General features: G+C 41.8%; 1 protein-coding gene across 2 annotated transcripts; it reads right to left on the bottom strand.

Annotated features, from left to right (window-relative positions):
- Positions 1-1,040: 1,040 nt before the first annotated feature.
- On the bottom strand, positions 1,041-18,709 carry MDM2 (MDM2 proto-oncogene). 2 transcript variants are annotated; one of them, XM_021544278.2, is made up of 11 exons: positions 18,632-18,709; positions 18,020-18,092; positions 15,373-15,447; positions 14,889-15,022; positions 14,680-14,729; positions 13,438-13,505; positions 13,194-13,287; positions 10,497-10,657; positions 9,365-9,520; positions 7,947-8,024; positions 1,041-6,447 (listed from the first exon to the last, which is right to left on the bottom strand). In XM_021544278.2, exons 2-11 carry the CDS (start codon positions 18,086-18,088, stop codon positions 5,878-5,880), a joined length of 1,455 nt encoding a protein of 484 aa, XP_021399953.2. In that variant the 5' UTR covers positions 18,089-18,092; positions 18,632-18,709; the 3' UTR covers positions 1,041-5,877. The 2 variants fall into 2 exon arrangements, with proteins under 2 accessions (XP_021399953.2, XP_021399952.2); XM_021544277.3 differs by lacking the exon at positions 18,632-18,709 and adding an exon at positions 18,183-18,298.
- Between the last annotated feature and the right edge of the window lie 1,674 nt (positions 18,710-20,383).

Here is a 20,383-nt window from a genome sequence, read left to right as displayed (position 1 = left end):
AGAGCTGCTGAAAGCAATGTGGAAAGAGTCATTGACAGCTTTATACCTTGTCCATTTTTAACTGAATTTGTTGTGGCACAGAACCACATACAATTCAGAATTCTTTGAATAGTTTTAGCAATGGCTGTATACTGTTTCACAGCTTCACAGTCCTGCTACTCTACTGTTGGGACTGTTTTACACCCATGCCAGGAGCTGGCAGGCACATCAGCAAGGCACCAGCCAGCTCCCGTTACAGAGGGTGCTTTCAGTGTTCCCCTGGCTACTCGTTCCCCTGCAGTTCAGTGTCTGCAGGTAGGATTAGCAGATTCCTTTTGCCTGGCCAGTTGAAAGTCATTTTCAGGGCCCTTTGAAACTGCCCAATGAATAGAAACTTTATCAAGAAAAGCCAGTTAGTACAATCTCCTGTTATTTTAAAGCTTTATCTGCCAGTAATTTTCCTAAGCAATTTCAAAAGTAAACCAGCAAAGATTTATCTTTGGAAACATCAATCTTTTCCTGTATACAGTAAATAAAAAATGCAGGAATTCAGTTAATCCTTTTCTGAGGCATTGCTGCCTGTCACACCAAGCCCTACCAGCTGGGCTATGAAGCTTGGGCATCAGCCACTCGTCTGCCAGATGGCCACATTCAGTTTGCAAATCCACTTCAAAACTTGAAAGAGCAATGCCAATAGCAATGAGGGCTGTGTGTGCAAGAGACTAGTTTTTTTAATGTCTTCCTCATATCCATTTGCATTTTCTACCTTTTCTCACCCTGTGAGATCTGCTGTGGGTCGTTTACCACACAGAGAAGTAATTATACACTAAATCCCGTCACTGATCCCGCCACTTGTAGCAGGAAGAATGAGAGATTCCTTGAGTTAAAATCTCCCAAACCAAAGAAATCTGACAGAAGTCAGCAGTCCAGAAGCTGACTGGGGGCAGAAAGAGGCTGTGTGCTGGCTCACAAAAGTAAGAATCTGTGTCAAAACAAAGTACCAGAACTTCTAACAATCAAGTAATTGACATGAAAAAAAAAAAAAAAAGAGCACCACGGAATATATAAACAAATCTTTATTTAAAGCTTTTAAATGGAACACAGTATTTAATTGCGGATACTTCCATTTTAATGGTTACTGACTGTGGTCATGCATGCACTGGGTAGCTGGAAAGTAATACACCAGGTCAAGCTCTTGAAAGCATGTTGCATAGTTATTTAAATTCACTATGAACTATTCTCTTCAACAGTCATCCCAGCTATGTGTAGTCAGATAACAGAGATTCTGGTTTTAGAAAAGCCATTGGTATTTTAAGTGTTAAATAATCATCATCCTGACAGCCACTACTGGGGCTCAAGACCAAGAACTGTTCTTTAAAAGCAGGCTGTTAAGCTAAAACATCTACTCAAATGGGGAGCCACCACCTTTTTAAGTAAGTATCACTTAAAAATTTCACATGTATAATATAACTATAGATACATGAAAGAAGCATTCACTTTAAGCTTTCAGTGCATCTGCGCTAAAAAAAAAACCCTAACAAAACTCCCACACTTCAGTTAAGAGCAACAGTTTTTCATGTTCAGTAAGTGCAATCCATCGTTAAAACTTAAGCTGGGTTTTGTGCTTTGCTTGTGCAACCTTTAAAGATGTGCCTTGGACTCCGGTATGGCGCTGGAAAGGCAGGGCAGGGCAAAAGGAGAGGGCTGATGCTCCAGCAAGGCTCTGCTGTGTGCAGGACCAAGGCTGCCCTACAGCCCCTCCGTGACAACGCTGCCTGTCCGTGTCCAGCATGCTCCTCCCCACAGGGAAGCCCCACAACAGCAAATGTCCCTTTTCAGGTCAAATGTTGCACAACAAAATGCTGTACCATCCTGGAATAAGGGGTAACTCCTGCCCCACCATATGTGTGGTAAGTTAATATGCTGAATAAATTACTTGCTTCAAAATTATAGACTCTACCTAAAGTTATACTTTAACAGAACAGCAGCCTTAGATTAAGATGGGGAAGTAAAAAATCTTCACCCCTATTTCCATCCTATTTATTCAGTTTCATTAGAGTGTTAATAATTTTCTAATCTCTCTTTTGTAAGATACAATTTTCTGAAACAATTATTCTTGTTGACACTCGCTGTAAGAACAAGGAATTTTCTCTTCCTCAAATTAGCCATAAAAGAAAAAAAAGTCTGAAAAAATCTTCATACCCACAGACGCTTCAGAGACAGTGACAGTTGAACAAATGTATAGCAAACCGAACTCAGTGATAAAAATCGTACCACACTCTTAGAAGGAATGTAAGCTTTTCACCAGTGAGCATTTTGAAGCACTTTTACTCTTTCTACATCATCTGCTAAGGGGAGAGGCACAGGACGGCACAGCCCACGATCCAGCTGGTGTGGGGTGAATTTCAATACTAATATAATGTCTGTACTAACAAAACCATAAATAGCTAAAGACTTGTATTTAAACAATAAGTAGGTTTACTGTACTTTCTAAAAAAGAATAAATGCAAGTTCTTGCACCATTTGTACATAACTATTGTCTACCTGATGTGCAAGAAGGAAGAGACTAAGAAAATTACAGAAAATCACATACAGTCACATTCTGTAGGCATCTGGCCTCCCCTGCAACCTTCATAGTCATGTGTCCAAAGGCAAGAGGTATTACCACCTTTGCAAATTAACCTTAAAGCCTCTCATCACCATCCTCCATCTCCTAGACCATGACGTCCAATGTTACCAGCACCTGAAGCAGTCAGTCAGCTCCCTGGCTGTACTGAGGGATTCAAAAGCATTCCAAAGGAAAGCAAAACACCACCAAAATATTTTCACTATGCTGATGTTGGATCAGCACCATCTCTATTCAATACATCTTGTTTAGGTTCAACGCATAAGTTGTTTTAAACATAGCCATCTATCTTCCTGTGCCCTTCTCAATCTGAATATAACAGAAGTATTTCTTTGAATTTTAATGCTACATTTCTTAAAATATTTTTCTTGTGCCTGTGATTTACTAAACAAGAATATCTACATAACTACACATGTAGCAGTAGACTTAATAAATAGAGCTCAAAACATCAACTGTGAGCACAAGGATATTTACAAACAGCAATAAATTAAAGATTAAAATGTGTGCAATATTAAATAAGGATCTCTAAAGTTTTGTACCAAAGCTTTACTGACTTTTGTGCCACTACCCAAGGCCAGGTACGTGTTTAAGAGCCAGAACAAGCAGGGTGTTCACTGCTCGTGCCAAACACGGAGCACGGCCAGGCCAGGAGACAGGGTGGAGGCAGAGCCAAAGGCTCCAGGCCACAGCCAGGAGTGGAGTCTGTGACACAGCCCCCGGGCACCAGGCCTGCACTTGCACTTGCCTGCCAGTGTCCCCAGCAGGAACAGGCATCAACATCCATCACTTCCATTTGGAAGGCATACACCCACACCAACCAAACTAAAGTTGCACTAGAGATCATTAAGAATAATATTAAGCCATAAAATAGAACTCAAACCAAAATACTTGACACAGTGATTTGCAGCTGCAGACATTAAAATGCCCCATTTCCTCCCACCAGCGAGTGGAAGGTATCTCCAGGGCTATTCTCTGCAACAGAAGGCATGTGACTGGAAAAGAATGCGAGAGCGGATGGTACAATTTGTGCCAACAGGAACTAGGTAAGGACAGCTGCTCCCCCAGCACTGCAATTACACAGCCAGGGCAGCCGCTGCAGAGAAAAGGCATCATGCTGAGAGAGGGGAAGACATGGGAGACAATGCAACGCGCAAAGCTTCATAAGAAGATGAAACTTGTTAGGTATAGTCCCCATGTTATTGATGCTTCTGCATATACAAATCTACAGTTCTCTCTCACCTGCAGGTGCAATGAACAGCCTCTGCAAGCCTCACAGCACCTAAGTTTATCAAATCAAAAAATAAAAAAAAATATCAATAGGAAGTGCAAAGTAAGGCAAGTAGCCCTGTTAGTATCCCTACTTGAAAAAGCTATCAGCCCAAAGGCCTTCTCTAGCTCAGGCTGAAGGATTATCAAATCCTATAAAACCCATGAAAAGGTCCAATAATTTCCAGCTATCTGATGTCCCTTTTACAAAGTGCAGGAGGCAAGAAACTTGCAAGTAAAAGTTTGAATGAATACAACTGTGGTTTGTATTTTGTTTACTTAAAATTAACTGTGTTAGAACTTTGGGTACACCAGTATCTTTTACTGGCAAAGAAATAGCTCAAATGTATGACCAAAATCAGGAAGATCCCAATAATTAAGTCTGTACCTACAAAGTTACTACTTTTCAACCAAGTCACAGACAAAGACTTACTAAGTCTCTCCTGTATGTCTTTAAGTCCTTTTCCTAGGTACTTCCAGGGATTTGCAGCTCTGCAGTTAAGGAGAACAGTAGGAGTCTCTATGCCAGCACACAGACATTAGCAATTTTATACTGCTGGTGTTAGCAAAGCTGTAAGATGGTAACACAGCACAATTCCTTCACTTGGCCTGTATCTCTACTCTTGGCACTCCCCTGATTGTTTATCTGTCATTCCCTATTGGGCAGACAGTCAGCAACTACATGCAAAAATAAAAGGTTCTAAAAATATACAAGTCCTCTTGTAACAGTTATCCAAAGGAGTAAGTATCACTCACTGGGTACAGAAACTCCATGTGAAAGGCAGCTGAGTGATCTTTACATCCTGGTTCCCACACACACACACACGCTACCTTGCCTGAAGGGCCCCAGAACTGAGGCAGGCAGCAGACTCCCTGGGCACAGAACTGGTAAGTTTCACAAGTCTTTGACAAAGTACAGTGAGGAGACAAGAGCTAAAAGCAGTAAAGGACAGGTCCAACAGGACCGACTTTGAATTGGCCAAACACCTTGCAAAAGATTTTCAGAATTCAGATAAGAACAGTGAGTTGGAAAGACTACCACACTTGAAAGAATGTGGACTAGAACTGCACAGCTTGTTTCTGCAGATGAAGGTGATTTTTTTTTCTATTTTTATTACAGTGAATGTAGCAATACAGCTGAATGTATTCTGCTAAGTCAGAAAGAAGTGCAGAAAACCAACTGTCCCCTAGGACTACCTGACATGACAGTTCATAGCATATACTTCATTTATCTTGTCTGCATAAGACTTGTTTCATGTTGCTAAAGTAGTAATAATCCTAATCAGTACAGACCTCCAAACCCACAAATGTGAATTTCTTGGGACATATGAGAGGGAACTGTATGACTGAGCTTGGATCAATGACTTCTCACGGGACACACAGCCCCTAAGTTCACAATTCACACCACAAAAATAAAAGACACACAATATACCCTTTTCTGTTTCCAAAGTATTATTTTCTACCACGTATTTCCCTACTTCCCGGTATGATCTCCCACAGAATTTGGTTAGTTGAAAGAATTTAAGAGAAGATTCTATTTATTCATTTATTGACTTATTCAGAGGGGTCTGACTGAGCCTTATGTCTTCACCAAGCAACAAAACTGGAACTTGGATAATCATGCATTTTCTTAAATGAGGAACTTGCAGAAATAAACACTTCAACATGTCTCTCCTCCAACAATTATTGAGTCTGGGATTTTAATGAATGTATTTAATTCAATAAAACAAATGTCACTAACTTGCATGGAACATTAAAATACTTGGAGAGGCAGGTGGTTTAGAGGACCTGGTTATTTCTACTGAGAGGGATTTAAAATCTAAGTTGACTTATGAGTATTAGGCAAACCTCTTAATAACTCCAGTGAAGTTATGTCAGCAATTACTTTTCACACAGAACGCCAAGAGACACAAAATATTAATTTTTCAATAAGCATACAAAAATAATTTCTTACTCTCTTAACCAGTTTATGAGCTTTCTTTTTCAGCTTTCCAGTCAACATGTGTCTAACTAAAATAAGTTAGTACAATCATTTGTATGGGCTGCCTACACACTGGGCAGGGTTTGTTCCTCTTCTTGAGCTTTTTTGCGCAGGTAAAACATGACATGAGGTGTCCCGTTTTGCCGTGTACTATGCAGCCATTTTTAGGTCTGCTCTGACATATGACACACGGCTCTATGCTGGTAACAGGCAGACTGGATTCCATGCCTTCCTCTTTGTCCTGCATTTCTCTCTTCTCGGGTTCCTTGAAGTCCTCCTGACTGCTACAGAACATGCTGCTTGATGTTGATGGCTGGGAATAACCTTCACTTTCCTGGGACTCAGAAAGCTGTACTGCTTTATCCTCATTCTCATCCACAGCTGGTTCTTTATCTTCAGTCATTTTTGTTCTCTTGCAATCAGGAACATCAAAACCTTCTCCAGACTCTGCAGGAAAGGCGGTTTCTAATTTGCTCTTTTCCAATTTCTCACTCTTTTCATCTGGAAGCCAATCCTCACGAAGGGCCCAGCATCTGTGGCAATGTCGTGGAAGCGGAGGATTCATTTCATTACATTCGGGACACTTCCAATAATCCTTTAGTGAATCAAAGGTTGGAAAAGCTTAAGCTACTTGGAACACTTACAACTGAAGTATTCAGACATTATAAACAATATATTACTGCCAAAATATTATGTTGAGCTATCAACTTGTTTACAATTTTAAAATTCCATTCAGCCATTTTGGCCCCATTTTACAGTTCAAGATTAAAATCGTTCTTATTTTTAAAGGACTCTGGCTTTCCTTCATTTTGCAGTAGGTTTGTGACTAGAACAATTCATTATTTCATAGGCAAAACTGCAGAAACCAGACCGCAAAATTCTTCAGAGGCCCTCATGAAAAACTCGTTAAAAAGGTCATAATTTCCCTTCTTTTCTATGGACTTCTGCAACGGGAGCTATTCAAGACCGAGGGACCCCTGTGCGGTTCGCCGAGCTGCTGGTGCACAAAGCGGCCGGGTGAGGGCGCTCCAACACAGCCGCACCAGAGAAATCAGCGGCCAATGCAGAAACCGGCGGGAAGGGAAAGGGAAAAATAAAAGGGCAAAAACAAAGTGCTGCATCAGCCTCTCTAAGGTTACTCCATGGACTACAATTAAAATAAACAACTATTTCGTTAAAAATACATTTTGCTTTTACGGACAGAGACCCTTCTTAGAAAAAATGCAAGCTGTAAGGGAAATAAAAAAAAAATAACCCAAAACTTATTTACACAAGTACCAAATAGCTTGTTAAGACAAATTTTAAATCCTAAAAATAATGCACAAGTCTCTATTTTCCACACATAAACACTGCTATGTTTTCAGAAGGTGGTCAGCTCTGTCTTTAACACACCAAGTCCCTCAGTCCTACAGACTATCATGGGATGGGAACACTTCACAGTTTCACTGATCAGCTTTAATTCATATTCATGCATCAAATGTAAAAAGCAAATATAAATAAGGAAATAGAACACACTAGAATTACAATGTTGTGTTTTTTTCACAAACATCTCCATACTTTGCCTCTAGACTGTCAATTTCTTCCTACTCTTCAAGAACGGTCTCACAGAATGTAGTAGAGGCCTCTTTTAATTTAACAGTACTGTTCTGAAAAAAGGCTTGCCTTCACATCTGTACGTTACAGATGCCGTCATTCAAGCTGGACAATAAAACTAGTTATTCTGACTTATACGAAGAGCTTTTAAAATGCACATAACTAAGATTTTAATTTTTTTTCCATTTTGTACACAAAGTCAGATTTAGGCTCCAAATAACTTCCTTTCATTAAGTCAATGAAATGGTAAATTAGCATGGATTAATGGACTAGGAAATTTATTAATCATTAAAAAAAAAAAAACAAAAAAAAAACAAGATTCCTTAATAATCACATGTTCCTTAATAATCAGTAATTAAAATATTGTATTGGAACCTTCATGCATTGAAGTCCATTTAATTCTTAAAAAATCACTGGTAGCAACAGAATTCATCAATACTTCTTCTATTCTATGTCAGTTTACCCAATTTACGATGCTTTACCAGACAAGTTTTTACTCACAGCTAGGGAAATCTCTGGATCTTCATCAAATGAATCAGCATCACTATCTTCATCCTGGTAAATAGTCAGCTGATAAACCTAGTTTAAATTTTTAAAGAATTATATATATACATATACAACTAGCTTTTGGCATTTAATAAAATCATTTTTAACCTGATAAGATTTTCAGATAGCAAGCTACTGGAGAGTCTCCAGGGACGGGCTATTAAGATTATTAATGGATTAGAGGAGCTCTCATGTGAGGAAAGGCTGAAAGAGCTGGGAATGTTCAGCCTGGAGAAGGTTCAGGGGAGGGGGTGCCCGGTCCATGTAGGTAAACACCTGAACGGATGGCATCAAGGACACAGAGCCATGCTCTTTTCAGTGGTGTCCAGCAGCAGGAGAAGGGGCAACTAGCACAAATTAAACACAGGAGGTTCCCTCTGAATATCAGGAGACACCTTTTACTGTGAGGATGAAGGAGCACTGACATGACTTGCCCTGAGCATCTATGAAGCCCCATCCCTGGAGATAGTGAAGACTTCTGGACATGGACCTGGGCAATCAGCTCTGCCTGAGCCAGGGCGGATGGGTAAGACAACCTCCAGAGACTCCTTTGAACATCAGTCATTCTGCAATTCCCAAAACTGCTGTCTGGAGCAGGGGCACACCTCAATCCTTTCCTCCTCCAAATTACATCCTCTCTCAGGGTGCAGCTCTGCACTACACTACAACTTGGTGCACATCAGTACAGTCAGTGCCATTCAGCCTCTCAGGTACCACAATCATGTATGCCCCCAGTGAATTCTGCCTTTGGTACTCACCCAATCTTGCCATGAGCTGATGAACCTCTCTAAAGTAACAGAAAGCTAGCCCAGAAAGAAAACCCCACATACATTCTCACTTCATTCCCAACATTCTGGAAATCTCTTGAAAACTGCAGTAATCCAGATTTTTCTGTCTTCTTGACTACTAATAAAGATTCCTAAAACTTTGGTTCAGTATCTCTAAGAAACATTTACATTCATAGAGGCAAAAAACTTGGACATATCCCCTTGGAGTTACTCAGAAAGGTTTCCTTTGGTATCAAGTGTTGTCAAAGCTTCTAGAATTAAAAATGCAGAAATACTATAGTACACATGCTTCAGACTTCGAACAGCTGGAGAGAGAAGCACCCTATCCAGCTCATTTCAGAGCCTGCAGAAAGCCTCAGCACTGTTTCAGTCACTGGCTGCTGAGTTGTATAAGGGTGTCCCAATTGCACTGACACATAATTTGATTTAATGAACAACTGGGTGCAGATTGTGACACCAGCACATGCAGTTCCAAAATATACCTGAAGAGTTCTCCTTGGAAACTTACAAGAATATTTCATGTTGAAAATCCTTTTCCTTCTCATCCCCCTCCCCCCAGGGTCAAACAAGGAAAGCAGATAGTACCTCATCATCTTCATCAGTGAGCTCCTGCCCTTCTTCATTATGGCTATAATCTTCAGAATAAATAGACTCAACTTCAAACTCAACACTGAACTGGTCTGATACAGAACCGTGGTCAAACCAATCCGAGTTTTCACTTAATGAACTAGCATCAAGATCCTGAAGAAAACAAAAAAAGAAAGCACACATTCAACCTCACCAGTCCATATACATACCACTACTGATAAAACAACTCTCAGGATAAAACTGCACTACTCAGTATAATTAGCTATGGAAGAAAAAAGGACCAGCTGCTGTGAGACACATACTTTTTATGAGATAAATTATAGGTGGGTAAAAATAAAGTTAGGACTGGAAGCCTTTTGTTGGCTCTGTAATAAGAAACTGAACTCAGCCTACAGGCAGCTGAAAGGCTGCAGTAATTATTTCAGAAAGTCCCTCCTAAAACGTGAAAGAACAGATGCAAGAAGATGGTATCTTTTGGCTGCATGTTGTTAAATTCTCTATTCTCATAAACTTTGTGTAATCTGAGACCATGGCTAACAATTACAAAATAGGAAGACTGAAAATACAGTGTAAGTTCTGTCAATTTGGAACACCATATGTGACTAGGAATACTGTTAGTTCAGCTCCTCATTACTTAAATGAACCACAGATTTGCCCTGATGTTTGCTAGAAACAATACAAAACTTCCCAGTAGTGGCATGACAAATTAATACAATGCACCATCAGCATCCATGCCACTTGGTACAGTTACCAAAGCTGTACCAGAACTAACAACTAACTCTGAATTATGGAATGACTTTTTTGTCTCTTAGCACTCTAAGAAATACTTATTTTAAAACACAAAATATGTCTAACATTTTTCCATACTGTGCCAAGCAGTGAGGATCTTGGTTTTTAAAGAATATTCAACATTAATATTTAAAAAAATTCACTTCAGCTTTGCCAGCAGACCTATGAAAAACCCCACTCCACCCACACACCTACTTTTCTTTCAAACTCTTTTCTTTCCTCAGATACCACTGCAGGCACTCCTGCTGTTAATTAAGAACCTTGTGCTTTTAGATGCATGTTTGCACTTGTGTCATCTGCAAAATTTGTACCACAAAAATACTTTTCTATTTTGACTTACAGGAATGGAAAGAGAATCTGTTGAATCACTGCTATTGCTTCTTTCACGGCACAGACCACTGACTACACACCATGAGAGACTTTCATCAAACGTCACCGAAATGTTCTCTGACTTGTGTCGCTTTCTTCTCTCACTATGCAGATCATCTGAAGAATTTTTTTCTGGGCATAGTCAAGAATTTTTTATTACTCAAAAACATCTATGCAATGTGCACTTTTGAATTTTCTAAACAGAAGCTTAAAATACAATTTACTACAAAGAAATCTAATAAAGTAAAATATTACAGTATTTTTTTAATGGGGCAAAAAGGCACTAAGACTTATTTAAAAAACCACAATAAATCTCATATCCATACAGTGTGAAACATTTCAGAAGCCATGACTTCAGGGATGGCTTTCCCCACCTGTCTCATCAATACAGTATGTGGCAGTATCCACATGGAAAACAATTGCAAATTTGAAATAATTATTATTACTCCACACATGACACGTTAAACCTTCCTAATTTAAAGAAATAGAATTAAAATCTTACTTGTCCTCACTCCCTCTACAGGCAACAGACAGAAAGGCACTTTCAGAGGGCTTCTGAGTCTACCCCAGAATTTGTAGGGAGACAGAGCAATTAGCTGCCAGTTCACATACATACAAGAACACCTTGTGCTAAGCAAGGTAAGTTCAGGTTCAAGTTTCAGACACCTCAACATATTTATCAGGGAATAGTTGCACTATATGTACTCCTCAACAGGATTTTTGTAACAAAGTATTAGAACTTTCATTGCACTCTAGCAAGAAAATCTTCAAACATACTATGCAAAAGCTGAACTCTGAAAGCATTGCTTTAAGTTCTGCATACTAAGCATGCTTGGTTTGAAGACAAAAAGACAATGCTTTGTAATTACATTGTGTTTTGGAACAATCACCCACAGCAGTGCAAGGACTAAGGGCACAGCATTTTAGCAGTAGGTAAGTCAAAATTCAGTTCCATTGACTTCTAGAGCATTTGGTTTACAATTTTATATAAAAACGTGTTGCAAACTCAGCATGTCAGTACAGCAGAGTAAAAACCTCCAAAGACGCTAACAACTATTCAACAGGCTTCAGTATGAGCCTGCTACAGGTGCCTTTTGCACCCACCCTCTGCTGCCCACCATCTCCCTTGCCTTGCAAATCACACTGTGATAATCCGCAAGTCTTCAAGTCTTGAATCTTTCAGTGTTAAAAAAAAACAACAAAAAAAAAAAGGAGAACAAAACACTTGTACATACTTTGAGACTTCTCTTACTCTCCCTTGGTGCTTCTTGGCTCAGCCCCTTTCTTTTCTTTTTTCCGCCCTGAGAGCCCCACCAAACTTGGTGCCCCCAGGCCCAAAGGTTGCTCCTGTCCATCGTTGTCCTCATTTAGTTGTCATGGCTCCATGCCGTACTGATACTGTATCACCACAAGGTCTCTACACACTATTTAAGTGGCTCCAAAGGAGCCGCTACTGTCCCAATTTAACAATAATAGTGGTTTAAAGGGAAGATTTCCTATAAATTAGAAAAAAAGTGTATATAAAAACACTATATTAAAAGAACTCTTAAGGTTGTAACAAACTAATAAATGGATGCAAGGCAAGAGTTAATAATCAAACCTACAATAAGTAAGCATAACCCAGAACCTTATGTGCTCTGTGTCATGCCGAAATATTACAGGTTGTGATGTTTAACCAAGACTTTCCATCCTTTCATCAGTTTTAGTTACAACATTAAAATGTTCTTTTAATTTAGTGCAAACCGCTTAGCAACACAGCACTGGTTTCGGACTAACTTAACGAAACAGTGGCCTATGAGGGACACAAAAAACACTACTTGAAAGCTGAGGAACTGAAAAATGCTCCCAAGCAAGTGAAGAAAAGGAAGTTCTATGCAGTGACAGAAAGCTATCACTGCCCAGGTAAGTGCAACCACCAAATCCAAGTCATGAGGCAAGACAGTAAGTGATGGAACAAACTAACGTAAGAAATTTCACAGAATAATATTTACATAACTGTGGAGAACACTTCCATTGAGAAACTAAACCAGGTTTACACTGACCAGATTGTTATTGCTACTTATCAGAAGAAACATTTTGTGTTTTGAAAATGTATTTGCCAGTGATTATTGAATAACCACAGTAAAGACAAAGGGGAGGCATATATGATGCTTAGGTCACCAGATGTTTTAACAAGTGCTTAATGAATGGTGAGGTACCTGAATTATATCCAAAATCATCTTGTGTTACTACCACACCTTTGATGCCTCCCACAAGTTGAAATCCAAAGAAAACTGGCTTTAATGAACAAACAACATTTCAAATTTTGTGTCTGTCTACAGAGAGAATTGAAATGAATTTGATGGTATCCGCAGATTATGAACAAGTGTTCTCATCATGAAGATAACACAACTGCTAAAGTCTTGCTGATATAAAAAAGTTTAACAGAGCTGTGGAGTAAGTTATTCCATCATCTTACTAACAATTCTAGACATCCAAACTGTAACATGACACTGGAGCAATGCAAAGAATTGTGTTTTTCTTTCAGACTGAACATTTTGTTTTAGGTAAGCAGAGAAACATGAGTAGTATTTGCCAGCATCTTTCAAGTCAGCAAGGCAAGAGAATGTAGCTTTTCCCTCCGAGTGGCCATGCTACTGAAAGCTCTGCATCATAAATTTGCAGATACCAGATTCACTGTGTGTCCTCCTCCTAGAAGACGTAGTTGGTTGGGAAGTCACATTTGATGAAGTCTGGTTCTCTTCTAACTCTTGTCTAGACTCCTGGTAACAGAAATACTGAGTAAGCCTGAGCATAAATATGAGGTAAAATGCAAGAATCAACTTACTACATTAAACCATTGACACTATAATGCAAAACTGAATAGAATGTGCAACTCAAAAAAAAAAATTCAAATAAAATAAAAATAGCACCTTTATAACATTCTCTTCTTCAAGATGAGATGTGGCATCATCCTCAGGTGTGTCACCAAGGGTAGACTCTGAAACCAAACCAAAATAAAACCCATAATACCATATAGCAGAAAAAGTAAATTTCAGGCTGAAAAAGTGAATTATAAGTAATATTTAAAATCCAGACATTTTGCAACAATGGGAAAAACACACTGTTCCTTTGTTTTTCAGGTGTGTGCAACACCTTCCCTGTAACATTACTCAAGTGGAAATGTGGGAGAAAGAAGAAATGTCAACTGAAAGCTGCTCAGAATTCTGTTATAAACTGTTTCAAATGAAGTCTGTGTATAAAACTGTGATTCTGCAGACATGAAAGAATATAATTACAGGAAATGTAATTACTTGCTCCTCCCCAAATTGCTTTTTACTTCTTATCTTATGGGACCCCTGAGTTAAAAAGACATACAATAGAAGAAAAATTAGCTGTTGTTAGTGATATATGCATACTAACAGACAGATCCTAAATTAAGAAAGAGTCTTCCATGAAAAAAGAATTGGAAGATAAATTTAAGTTTGCAAGCTTAACAATGGGGATGACAAAGAGAGCATGTTTCCCATCTTCAGCAGCTGAACACTTGCCTTTAAGAAAAATCAGAAACAAAGGGTGTCTTTACACAGATTTAGAGGTCAATTTACAAAATGGCTTCAATTGTTTAACTTCTCTTTCATACCCTATGTTAGGCAAAAATTCCAGATATACTGAGCACTTTTTATACTGTGCAGGACTGTGTATAACAATTCTGCATTTAAGGAGTGGCTATCCACAGCATCACCACAAAGATACTTAAAAGTACACAGCCCATTTAAAAAAGGGCTGAGTATAGCTAAGAACAACCAGCTCTAAATGCACTTCACATTCAGTTGTGAAAATTAAAACAGAACTTTAATATTAATATTGAGGGGTTTATCAGTAACAAATACAAGCAAATTACTTAAGTTTGTAATTTAGTAGCCTTTTTATTCAGCTCTGTGTTTTTTCTGGTTCTAGTCCAATAAAATTACCCAATATTTTTCTCCTCCTGAGGAAACAAGTGTTTGCTTTTATTCATCATTTGTGATTGCTCTGGACTATAGTCAGCAAAGCCAAATAGCTAATAATGGAGAGCTCCCTGTTATCTGATCACTACCTGCAAGATTCATTATGTAAATTCTATTTTCTCTACTGCTGTTTCCCAAACAAATCACCCTCCTAAACTAGCTTACCTTGTTGATTGATTGCTATCAGATTTCTGGAAATCATTGAATATAGTTTCCTTAAATAAGGATAAAGAAAGAGATGATACAAGTTAGCTACATGTAACCATAAAAGAGAGCTTACCATCTTTGAAGACATGAGGAGTTAAAAAAGGGACATATGCATGATGCTCTTCATTATTTCCCAACCAGACTCTCAGAAAAGAATCCCATTTTACCTGTGTTCTTTTACTGAAAAGCTTGTTACTCCAAATAAATCCCCCAGGAGATCATTTGCACAATGCACAATATGCTGCTGTTTTTCATCATATAATTGCTTAGACATAATATATTGTCCAATATAGAATATTACCTGTGAAATAAATTAAATACAAAGGTTAAATATCCAGCTTGTTTCTTAAAGTGTAAGAGACAAAACATATTAAATACATTGAAATTTACTCCTCAAACTCTGCCTAAAACTCTCTTTGAGCCAATAGATTTTAATCTATCATTCCAGAAGAACACTACTATTCTACTGACCACCAGAAACTTTTGTTCAGATTTTTGAGAAACTTGCTAAATACGCAGTTAGTAGGAGAATAAACATTGTCTTATGTCAATTTCTAGATAAGCTATGAACAACACTGCTCCCCCCCATTTACCTAACCCAAAACAATCTATCTGTACTCACTGTAACCTTTAGTGGTTAAAAATTCTCACCTCCTTCATAGTAAAAGTGTCCTTTTCAGCACCAGCTAACTTTAACAATTTCAACAATAGCGGCTTTGGTTTAACCTGTGTGTGGAAGGAGAAAAACAATATGCACTAATTATTCACAAAAACCCCCATTTATTTATACTGGCTGTCCTCCTTTCATATTAATCTGATATGCAAACATACAACTGCATTAAAACCTACCTTCATTCAAGTTTTTCACTTTGTAAAGTTCAAACTTAAAAGCAAATAATATGAACTAAATCATACTAAATTTCTCATACACTGTACATCTTAGCTCAAACCCCAGACTTTCATTGTCCCCTGGTTTCAGCTGGGATAGTTAATTTTCTTCCTAGTAGCTCACAAAGTGCCATGTTTTTGATTTAGAGAGAGAATAATGCGCACAACACACTGATGTTTCTGTTGTTGCTAAGAGCTACACAAAATCAAGGACTTTTCAGTGTCCCATGCTCTGCCAGTGAGGATGTGCACAACAAGCCATGAGGGAACATGGTCAGCACTGCTGACCTGAACTGGCCAAGGGGATAATCCATACCACAGAATGTCAGGCCTAGTGTTATGAACAGGGGAGTTGGCCAGGAGGTGCTGACTGATGCTTGGGGATGGGCTGGGCATCCATCAGCAGGTGGTAAGCAATTGCACTGTGCAACACTTGTCTTCCTTGGATTTAACTACTCTCCCTTTTCTTTACTATTACTCTTATACTTCAGTTATTAACCTAACAGATTTTGCCTTTTTTTCATGATGCTTCTATCCCACTGCAGAGGGGGCTGGGAGGCAGGGAACAAGGTGCTCCATGCTACTTAGTTGGCAGCTGGGGTTAAACCTCAACACATTGGTAAATACGAATTCCTTAATTGGAGCTACAGAATTTGTTTATTAGTTCTAAGTCAAGGGCTGGGTCCTGGGGAACTCAGCTTCACTCCTTTAACCGTTACCATAACTCCCAAAGGGGAGGGAGGATGAACACAGATCTCTGTGACTGTTAGTCCAGAGTGCAAGTCACAAAACACTGGTCCACCTCTTTGTTAGTCTCTTTCTGTGACAGTTTCTGGGGTTTTGGTATTGCATTTGCCAGCTGGGCTGCTTTACCTCCGAAGACTTTTCTAAGCTGGGACAAGCACACCCTGTCCCTTCCATCACACTTCACTAACTCCCACCTCTGCAATGGCCTCCCACCCCACCCACCATGCCAGCAGTTTAATCTGCAGTCAGTCTGTGACGAGGAAGGAAATGTTAAATAAGAAAAATAACTTCCTCCATACATACAAACTGGACCGTTCCACACAGCTGTGCCAGCACCAGTGCAGCAGATGAGAACAAGCTGCAGGGGCTGCCACGACAGCAAAGCCTGTGGAGTCACTGATGCTCCCAGCGCAGTACATTCTAGAGTCACCTCTTTAACAATCCCATAACCATTCTAAAACCAGGCTAATACTTAGCTATCCTGATATATTAGATAAAATAAAATGTAAAAAATAAACACAGAAAGTAAAAGAAAAGAACAACACATCAAAACAAAACAGGGAAGTGTGAATAAAATATCATGAGACAAGCAATAAATGTTTGAGGGAAGGGTGGAGGACGGGAACTACCCTTCACTCCATTCCAAAGATCTGCTAAAACCAGCCCAAGTTTCAGTGAGTTAACAAGATATTAGCTGCAAGAATTACACATAATGAAAAAAATAACTAAGCTTGTGGACAACCTTAGCTGTCCATTCACCCCTCCCAAGAAGTAAATTATTTAGAACATGTGGCATATATATTAGTTTCAAAAAGGAAGCAAGCAACAACTTATCCAAGTACTACTGACAGCTAAGCACAGCAAGGCAGTTTCAAAACTCTGAATCCACTACTACACCCACTTCTACTCCTCAGCCCTCTCCTCCTAACTCATCCAAGTTCTGCAGCCTTGCAGATCTGACAGGAGACAGTAATATCACAATATGATGACGTAAAAAAAAAAGACACAAATGAAAGAAATCAATTTTGAACAGTCTGCTGTTCTACAATTTCACTTTTTTGAAGTTCTACTGTCAAGTCCACACTTTTAAGCTTTACCCTTCTAGACAATATAATCCAGTTCAACCATCATTGTACATATGCAGTTTTCTAACTCGCATTTCAGGTTCAATCCTCAGGAAAACTAAGGACAAAACCGCAGAACTGTCACTGTATCATGGAAAGCCTGAAAATGCAAAGGCATAAACACAAATAAAGAATCTTCTTATGAATTCCAATAGGAGAAAGTCGAAAATCTTCAGATTATTTCACCCAACAGTATGTTTTGTATGATGGAGATTGTGCAAAGCTCTTATGATCACTTAGTATTTACCACCTGAAATAATTACCACTATCAAACCGGATCATAGGATCCTTTCTATTAAAAGAAACCAAAAAACAGCATACGTCTCCAGGAAACAGTCCAGACCTATACCACCACCCTGTACACTCAATTATGATGAAGATTTGCTTATTACAGAACCAAAGAGAGACCACCTTCACCGGCTGGACCTCCTGGCTTTTCCCCAACCATCGCTCGCTAAGCACAGTGATTCTCCTGAATTAGCCACTAAAAACTCTGCAAAAAGCATTGCAAAAACCCCACGCGCCCAGCAGCTACTGACCAGCGCCTCCTGCTCCGAAGCGGCGACAGAGGAGGCATCCGAAAGGGAGGACATCTTGGTATTGCACATTTGCCTGCAGTGAAGGGAGAACAACCTCAGAGCGCGGCACGCAGCGACACAGCCCGGCCGGGCGGCAGCCGCCGCGCCGGCGGGGCCCACTCACCTCGGTGCCTCGCCCAGCCCACACGCCGGACTCCGGCGGCGGTGTCCGTGCCGAGCCGGGCCGAGCCTGGCCTTATATAGCGCTGCCGAGAGGAGGCAAGTCAGGGCTTGGCCCCCGCGCCGGCCCGGCCCGGCCCGACATGCCCGAGCATGACCCGCAGCGCCGCCGCCGAGTCACCGCGGGGCGCGGCGGGCCCGGCGCTGACTCACCGCGGACGGCGAGCGGGGGGGCCCGGCGGCCCGCAGGGACGGCGCCGCGGAGGAACCGCGGAGGAACAGCGGAGGAACCGCGGCGTCCCCGCGCTCCGCACCCACCCGCCCGGCGCGGCCCGCCCTGCCCCGTTCCCCCGGCGGGAGCCCCTCCCCCAACACCGAGGGCCGCCCGAGAGACCAGCGAGACTCCCGGCGCGCCCCCGGCCCCCGAGCGAGCCGCGATCGAGCCCCACGCACCGCCAGCCACGCCCGCTGCGCCGCCCGGCCCGCGGCGAGCGGAGCGCCGGGACCGCGGGGCCCGGCCCGGAGCCTCTACCGCGGCCGCGCCGCGCCGCGCGCGCCCGCCGCCATGTTGGTGCCGCAGCGCCCCCTGCGGCGGGCGGCGGAGCGGCCCGCGGGAGAGGCCGGCCCGCGGCCGCGCCTCGGCACGGCACGGCACGGCACGGCCCGGCCCGGCACGGCACGGCACGGCACGGCCCGGCACGGCACGGCACGGCCCGGCACGGCACGGCACGGCCCGGCACGGCACGGCACGGCACGGCACGGCACGGCACGGCCCGGCACGGCCCGGCCCGGCACGGCACGGCCCGGCACGGCACGGCCCGGCACGGCCCGGCCCGGCCCGGCACGGCACGGCCCGGCACGGCCCGGCACGGCCCGGCCCGGCCCGGCACGGCCCGGCCCGGCACGGCACGGCCCGGCACGGCACGGCACGGCACGGCCCGGCCCGGCACGGCCCGGCACGGCACGGCACGGCCCGGCACGGCACGGCCCGGCACGGCCCGGCCCGGCCCGGCACGGCACGGCCCGGCACGGCCCGGCCCGGCACGGCACGGCCCGGCACGGCACGGCACGGCAGCGCCGCCGGGAGCCCGCCCGCTGCCGCGGCCACTCGCGCCTGCCCAGCTGTGGGTTTTCAGAGATACTGGAGAAAACTCTGCATCCAAAGATAGCTGGACGTTGTCGTCCCATGCCCTTGTCATCTCTCGTTCTCTCAATCTTTTAAATGTAGGGCGTTTGGAAGTATGTTACTCTCACAGGTACTTAATAGTTGCTACACTTCAACTCGAACTGGTTAGGTTTGAGTCTGACTGCCTTTTCTAGTTCTCAGGTTTTTTTTCTTTTCCCATGGTGACATTTTGAAATTATTTTTGAATAATGAAAAACTTTGACAGAGAACGTGAGTGCTGCAGACAGTTTAAAGATAGGCTAGAGCAGAGGGAGTGCAATGCTGCTTTTCCATGACAACTAACTTGTCCAAACAAGCAGTGGATAACTGCCTGGACTTGTCTTTTGGTCAAATACAGCTTCTCAGCAACAGCACTTGTAAAAATTCCAGCAACCGTTTAAATCTAGATATTTGTGTGACGGTGGATTTTCAAGATGACCTTGTTATCTTTCTAGGACATAAAGCTCAAGGTCTAGTGAGGGACAACTGAGAAACTGACAGAATTTTGCAAAGCCTGTTCACCTCTTTTTAGTGCTGGAATTTCAAGACAAACAAGACACTTCAAGAAATCTGTTTCTAGTTGAGTCAAGAACGTCCTGCAGCGGGCAGTCAGATATCTGCTCTTTTCCACCCAGCACCCCAATTCTAATCAGCCAGCTAATTTCATTGTTAGGAGAAAACTCCATCTACACAAAAATGCAAGAGGATGGAAGTCAATGGCTACTAAACAGCTCAACTACTGATGCTCAATCTTGTCCTCATGTAGACTACCCAAAAACTATTTAATTCCAATGCAAAATGTATTTTACTGAACTGAAATCAAACCGAACACAACTATTCATGTAGGTCTCACCAAGCTATCATATTATTGATGCTTGTCTTAAGCACAGTATCATTTTGCTATGGCTGTGTAGAAATTAAAGAGCTTTTTCAAATTAGCAATACATTTTCTGCAGTCCAAGACTTGCCAGACTCATAACTATGACTTTCTTTTTCCACTTCTCTACCAATAAGCATCTTGTGACCAATGACTTTGAGTC

The sequence above is a fragment of the Lonchura striata genome, chromosome 5 (assembly GCF_046129695.1).
Source record: "Lonchura striata isolate bLonStr1 chromosome 5, bLonStr1.mat, whole genome shotgun sequence".
Classification (NCBI taxonomy): domain Eukaryota; kingdom Metazoa; phylum Chordata; class Aves; order Passeriformes; family Estrildidae; genus Lonchura; species Lonchura striata.
The sequence above is the reverse complement of the archived record's forward strand: the minus strand, read 5'-3'. Positions and strand labels throughout refer to the sequence as shown.